General features: G+C 36.3%; 1 protein-coding gene across 1 annotated transcript; it reads left to right on the top strand.

The window, feature by feature from the left end:
* Window positions 1-5,423: 5,423 nt before the first annotated feature.
* Window positions 5,424-7,272, top strand: LOC100978548 (HIG1 domain family member 1A, mitochondrial-like). The gene has a single exon (XM_034948160.3). It carries the CDS (start codon window positions 6,433-6,435, stop codon window positions 6,694-6,696), a length of 264 nt encoding a protein of 87 aa, XP_034804051.1. The 5' UTR covers window positions 5,424-6,432; the 3' UTR covers window positions 6,697-7,272.
* The last annotated feature ends 583 nt before the right edge of the window (window positions 7,273-7,855 follow it).

The raw sequence follows: 7,855 nt of genomic DNA, 5'->3' as shown, positions 1-7,855 counted from the left end.
GACGGGGTTTCACCATGTTGGTCAGGCTGTTTTCGAACTCCTGACCTCCGGCGATACTACTGCCTTGGCCTCCCAAAGTGCTGGGATTATAGGCATGAGCCACCACGCCCAGCCCAAGTCCCTTCAAGTACCAGGAAAGTCTTCTTAAGAAGGATGTACAAACAAGTCCAGACTGCGAAGACTACAATAAATACCTAACTCTTTAATACCCAGACATCAACCAACATTCACAAGTATCAAGACCATCCAGGAAAACATGACCTCACCAAGCAAACTAAATAAGGCACCAATGATGAATCCCAGAGTAACAGAGATATGTGACCTTTCAAACAGAATTCGAAATAGCTATTTTGAGAAAACAAAAAAAATCAAGACAACACAGAGAGGGAACTCAGAATCCTATCAGATAAACTTAACAAAGAGATTGAAATAATTTTAAAAAATCAAGCAGAAATTCTACAGCTAAAAAGTTCAATTTGACATACTGGAGAAAGCATCAGATTCTCTCAACAGAAGAATTGATCAAGATGAAGAAAGAATTAGTGAGCTCGAAGACAGGCTATTTGAAAATACACAGCCAGAGGAGACAAAAGAAAAAAGAACAAAAAAGAATGAAGTTAGCCTTAAAAAGGAGGTAGAGAGAAATAGGGGCAGAAGGTTTATACAAAGGGATAATAAAAGAAAATGTCTCAAACCTAGAGAAAGATATTAATATCCAAGTACAAGAAGGTTATAGAACACAAGCAGATTTAACTCCAGGAAGACTACCTCAAGGCATTTAATAAGCAAACTCCCAGAGGTCAAAGGTAAGAAAAGATTCTAAAATCAGCAAGAGAAAAGAAACAAATAATATTCAAAGGTGCTCCAGTACATCTGGCAGCAGGCTTCTGAGTGGAAACCTTAAAGGCCAGCATTGGATAGATCATCTAGACAGAAAATCAACAAACACTGGACTTAATCTGCGCTATAGACCAAATAGACCTAATAGATATGTACAGAATATTTTATCCAATGGCTGCAGAATACGCATTCTTCTCCTCAGCACATGGATCATACTCAAGGATAGACCATCTATTAAGTGCTGAAGGAAAAAACTGTTATACTAGAATAGTATATCCATCTGACAAGGAATTAATAACCAGAATATATAATATATTTCATTTGTTTCAAGAAACAAATGAAAATGTAAACACAACATACCAAAACCTATGGGATACAGTTAAAGCAGTACTAACAGGAAAGTCTACAGCATTGAATGCCTACCTCAAAAAAGTAGAAAAAAATTTAAAAAACAACATAATTATGCATCTTAAAGAACTAGAAAAACAAGAGCAAATGAAACCCAATATTAGTAGAAGAAAAGAAATAATAAAGATCAAAGAAGAAATAAACAAAATTGAAAGGGAAAAACATACAAATATCAATGAAACAAAAATTGGTTTTGTGAAAATATAAACAAAATTGACAAACCTTTAGCCAGACTAAAAAAAAGAGAGAAGGCCCAAATAAATAAAATCAGAGATGATAAAGGAGACATTACAATTCATACTTCAAAAATCCAAAAGATCATTAGTGGCTACTATAAGCAACTATATGCCAATAAATTATAAAATCTAGAAAAAATAGACAAATTCCTAGATACATACAACCTACCAAGATTGAACTGCGAAGAAATCCAAAACCTGAACAGACCAATAACAAGTAACAGGATCAAAGCTGTAATAAAAAGTCTCCCAGCAAAGAAAAGCCTAGGACCCAAAGGCTTCACTGCTGAATTCTACCAAACATTGAAAGAACTAATACCAATCCTACTCAAACTATTCTGAAAAATAGAGGAGGAGAGAATACTTCCAAACTCATTCTACAAGGTCAGTATTATCCTGATACCAAAACCAGACAAAAACATATATATAAAAAGAAAACTACAGGCCAATCTCCCCAATGATTATTGATGCAAATGTCCTCAACAAAATACTGGCAAACTGAATTCAACAACACATTAAAAATTCATTCATAGTGACCACCTGGGATTTATCCCAGGGATGCAAGAATGGCTCAATCAGTGTGATACATCATATCAACAGAATGAAGCACAAAAATCATGTGATCATTTCAACCAATGTTGAAAAAGCATTTGATGAAATTCAACATCCCTTCATTATAAAAACCCTTAAAAAACTGGGGATAGAAAGAACACATTTCAACATAATAAAAGCCATACATGACAGACCCAGAGCTAGTATCATACAGAATGGGGAAAAACTGAAAGGCTTTCCTCTGATATCTGGTATAAGACAGATATGCCCACTTTTACCACTGTTACTCTACGTAGTACTGGAAGTCCTAGCTAGAGCAATCAGACAAGAGAAAGAAATAAAGTGCATCCAAATTGGAAAGCAAAATGTCAAATTATCCTTGTTTGCAGATGATACAATCTTATATTTGGAAAAACCCAAATACTCCACAAACAAAAACTATTAGAACTGTAAACAAATTCAGTAAAGTTGCAGGATACAAAATCAATGTACAAAAATTAGTAGCATTTCTATATGCCAACAGTGAACAATCTGGAAAAGAAATCAAAGAAGTAATCCCATTTACAATAGCCACAAATAAAATTAAATACCTAGGAATTAACTAAACTGAAGAAGTGGAAGATCTATTCAATGAAAACTATAAAACCCTGATGAAAGAAATTGAAGAGAACACCAAAAAATAGAAAGATATTCCATGTCATCCATGAATTGGAAGAATCAATATTGTTAAAATGTCCATAGTTCTCAATCTATAGATTCAATGCAATCTCTATCAAATTACCAATGACATGCTTCACAGAAATTTTTTAAAAATTTCAAAATGTATATAGAACCACAAAAGACCCAGAATAGCCAAAGCTATCCTAAGGAAAAAGAACAAAAATGGAAAAACCACATTACCTGTCTTTAAATTATACAACAGAGCTATTGTAACCAAAACAGCATGGTACTGGCGTAAAAACAGACACATAGAACAGTGGAACAGAATAGAGAACCCAGAAATAAATCATACATCTACAGTGAACTCATTTTTGACAAAGATGCTGGGAAAACTAGATTGCCTATATGCAGAAGAATGAAACAAGATACCTATCTCTCGCCGTATACAAAAATCAAATCAAAATAGATTAAAGACTTAAATCCAAAACCTCAAACTATGAAACTACTAAAAGAAAACATTGGGGAAACTCTACTGGACATTGGACTGGGCAGAGACTTCTTGAGCAATAACCCACAAGCACAGGCAACCAAAGCAAAAATGAACAAATGGGATTACATCAAGTTAAAAAGCTTCTGCACAGCAAAGGAAACAACAAAGTGAAGACACTACCCACAAAATGGGAGAAATATTTGCAAACCACCCATCTGACAAGGAATTAATGACCAGAATATATAAGGAGGTCAAACAATTCTATAGGAAAAACCTAATAATCTGATTAAAAATGGGCAAAAGATCTGAACAGACATCTCTCAAAAGAAGACATACAACTAGCAAATAGGTATGGAAAGGTGTTCACATCATTAATCATCAGAGAAATGTAAATTAAAACTACAATGAGATATCATCTCACCCTAATTAAAAAATGGCTTTTATTTAAAAAAATAGGCAATAACAAATGCCAGCAAGGATGTGGAGAAAAGAGAACCCTTATACACTATTGGTGGGGATGTAAATTAGTACAATCACTATGGAGAACAGTTTGGAGGTTCCTCAAAAAACTAAAAATAGAGCTACCATATGATCCAGCAATCCCACTTCTAGGTATATACCTAAAAGAAAGGAAATCAGCATATCAAAAAGATATCTGCACTCTCATGTTTATTGCAGCACTATTCACAATAGCCAAGATGTGGAAGCAACTTAAGTGTCCATTCACAGACAAATGGATAAAGAAAACGTGGTGCATATACACAATGGACTACTATTCATCCATAAAAAATCAATGAGATCCCATCATTTGCAACAAAATGAATGAAACTGGCAGTCATTATGTTAAGTGAAATAATCCAGGCACAGAAAGACAAACATTGCATGTTCTCACTTATTTGTGGGAGCTAAAGATTAAAACAATTGGACTCATGGAGATAGAGTAATAGAAGGATGGTTACCAGAGGCTGGGAAGGGTAGTCAGGAGGGAGGGAAAAGAAGGATGATTAATGAGTTAAAAAAAAAATAGGTAAAAAGAATAAATAAGATCTAATATTTGCTAGCACAACAGGGTGACTATATTTTTAAAAATGCAGTTGCTCATTTTAAAATAACTAAAAGAGTATATAATTGGATTGTTTGAAACACAAAGGATAAATTCATGAGGTGATGGATACCTGATTTACCCTGATGTGATTTTTATGCATAGCATGCCTGTATCAAAATATCTCATGTAGCCCATAAATATATACACCTACTATATACCCACAAAAATTAAAAATTAAAATTTTTTAACAAGCACATTACACCTGCACAAATAGCAATTAAATAGGAATTCCAATGCTTACTTACATCTCTTAAAGAATATTTAAAGGGGTCTACTATGTAAGCATTGGCAACATTTTTCAAAATTGCCATTCTACATTCTCCTCCAGAGATGTTGGGCTGGGACCTTTCCCCCAATAAAGCCCAAATCCCTGTCTTCACATCCACCCTTCATAGTTTCTATGCCTTTTCACGTCCCTGTTATTTTCCAGCTCTTTCTGTCTAATTCTCTCATCTTTCCTTCTACTTCTGCAGACCTTCCCCTCTCTCTCAACCCAGTCCACAAATTTTTTCATGTTTTTAAAGTTGTCTTTTTTGTGTTGGAAACTGAAACTGTCATTAGCTATCCATGTGTTTTCTTTCTCTTTTTGTTTTTTTATTTTTATTGTTTTTATTTTTATAGATTTAGGGATACAGATGGAGGTGTGTTACGTGGATATACCGTGTAATGGTGAAGTATGGGCTTTTAGTGTACCCATCACCTGAATAGTGCACATTGCACCCAATAGGCAGTATTTCATCCATCATCCCTCTTCCACTCTCCCACCTTTTGTAGTCTCCATTGTCTACAATTCCACTCCATATGTTTAGCTCCTTTTTACAAGGGAGAACATTTGGTGTTTGACTTTCTGTTTCTGAGTCATTTCACTTGTGATAATAGCCTCTGATAAGGACTACGGTGTCCTTAATGTCTACGCTGCAATTCCATACTCAGGCAGAGACTGCCTCCTTATTTTTCTCTCCCACTGATTCCATCCATGTTGCTGCAAAAAACATTTCATTCTTTTTTTGGCTGTGTGGTATTACATGAAATGTGTATACCACATTTTTTAATCCAATCATCTGTTGATGAACACTTAGGTTGATTCCATGACTTTGCTGTTGTGAATTGTACTGCAATAAACATGTGAATGCAGGTGTCCTTTTGATATAATGATTTCTTTTCCTCTGGGTAGGTACCTGGGAGTGGGATTACTGGATCAAAGGGCAGTTCTATTTTCAGTTATTTGAGAAATCTCCTATTGTTTTCTATAGTGGTTGTACTAATTTACTTTCCCACCAACAGTGTATAAGTGTTCCCTTTTCTCCACATTCTCACCAATATCTGTTGGTTTTTGGCAGTCCCCCAATTCTCTTTCACAAAAATATAGGAATGGGACAGCCAAGGTCTTTATTTAGTACAATGAAGACAGAAGGGTGTTAAAGGAAGGTGGGGAACACTCACATATTAATAAGTCTTGTCCCCACCCCACAAACGATAAGCAAAGTGGAACAGACCTTAAGCTATGGGGGAGCTTTTGTTGGTTGTTATTCTCTTTCTTTTTTTCTTTTTCTTTTCTTTTCTTTTCTTTTTTTTTTTTTTTGACGGAGTCTCGCTCTGTTGTGGCTGGAGTGCAGTGGCACGATCTCGGCTCACTACAACCTCCGCCTCCCGGATTCACGCCATTCTCCTGCCTCAGCCTCCCGAGTAGCTGGGACTACAGGCGCCCGCCACCACGCCTGGCTAATTTTTTGTATTTTTAGTAGAGACAGGGTTTCACCGTGTTAGCCAGGATGGTCTCGATCTCCTGACCTTGTGATCCACCCGCCTCGGCCTCCCAGAGTGCTGGGATTACAGGCGTGAGACACCGCGCCTGGCCATTGGTTGTTATTTTCTAGAAAACGGGAGCAGACAGAATTTTCTAACTCTGGCTTTGCAAATACTGTAATTGTTCTAGCAGACTGGTACCTGCTGAAAAACCTCAGATGACTTGTAGTAACTTGAATTTGATTATCTCTCAGTAACTGTGTTGAGAACTTTCTGGAAATTATATCTCTAGGGGTGGGGAGAAGCCGGGAGGACTGGGTGCGCGTGCAGGAATCAGAAGCCGGTTGGTGGGTGAAAGGTTTTCTCGCTCTAGGGAGATTCTTCAAGCAATCACTATGTCAACAGACACAGGTGTTTCCCTTCCTTCATATGAGGAAGATCAGGGATCCAAACTTACTCGAAAAACTAAAGAGGCACCATTCGTACCTGTTGGAGCAGCAGGTTTTGCAGCAATTGTTGTATATGGATTATACAAACTGAAGAGCAAGGGAAATACTCAAATGTCCATTCATCTGATCCACATGCGTGTGGCAACCCAAGGCTTTGTTGTAGGAGCAATGACTGTTGGTATGGGCTACTTCATGTATCGGGAATTCTAGGCAAAACCTAAGCCTTAGAAGAAGAGATGCTGTCTTAGTCTTGTTAGAGGAGCTTGCTTTAGTTAGACGTCTCATTATTGAAGTTACCTATTATTGTTGGAAATAAACTAATTTGTATGGGTTTAGATGGTAACATGGCATTTTGAATATTGGCTTCCTTTCTTGCAGGCTTGATTTGCCTGGTGACCGAATTACTAGTGACTAGTTTACCAACTAGGTCATTCAAGGAAGTCAAGTTAACTTAAACATGTCACCTAAATGCACTTGATGGTGTTGAAATGTCCACCTTCTTAAATTTTTAAGATGAACTTAGTTCTGAAGAAGATAACAGGCCAATCCTGAAGGTACTCCCAGTTTGCTGCAGAATCTCACATATTTTGGAGTTGTATAAGAGTCCTATTTGCCCCAGTTAATTCAACTTTTGTCTGCCTGTTCTGTGGACTGGCTGGCTCTGTTAGAACTCTGTCCAAAAAGTGCATGGAATATAACTTGTAAAGCTTCCCACAATTGACAATATATGTGCATGTGTTTAAGCCAAATCCAGAAAGCTTAAACAATAGAGCTGCATAATAGTAGTATTTATTAAAGAATCACAATTGTAAACATGAGAATAAAGGATTCTAGTTTAGTTTTTTGTAATTGCAAATTATATTTTTGCTGCTGATATATTAGAATAATTTTTAAATGTCATCTTGAAACAGAAATATGTAGTTTAAGCACTCATGCAAAGGTAAATGAACACTTTTTAAATGTGTGTATTGCTTATTTTTTCAATAAGAATTGTAAACATTGAACTGAACAAATTACCTATAACGGATTTGATAAATGACTTATGAGCAAGCTGGTTTGGCCAGACAGTATACCCAAACTTTTATATAATATACAGAAAGCTATTACACTTGTGAACTTCTCTTGTCTAATCTGAATTTACATTCCATGGTGATAACATGGTATATGTATTGTTATTAAAGTAAGTGACCCATGTCAAAAAAAAAAAAAAGAAATTATATCTCTAACTCAAGATCTTTGCTCTCAATGCTTGAGGTCAAAAGTCAGAGCATAAACAGAGGTGATGCTGAGGCAAGAACAGTGACTGACAGGGCAGGGGAGGAGGATGGAGGTGCATTGGGGCTGACCTGCATCGCTCTTCCCTTTGATG

This window comes from Pan paniscus, chromosome 1 (assembly GCF_029289425.2).
Source record: "Pan paniscus chromosome 1, NHGRI_mPanPan1-v2.0_pri, whole genome shotgun sequence".
Lineage (NCBI taxonomy): Eukaryota > Metazoa > Chordata > Mammalia > Primates > Hominidae > Pan > Pan paniscus.
Note: the sequence above shows the minus strand (reverse complement) of the source record. Positions and strands in the feature narration are given on the sequence as shown.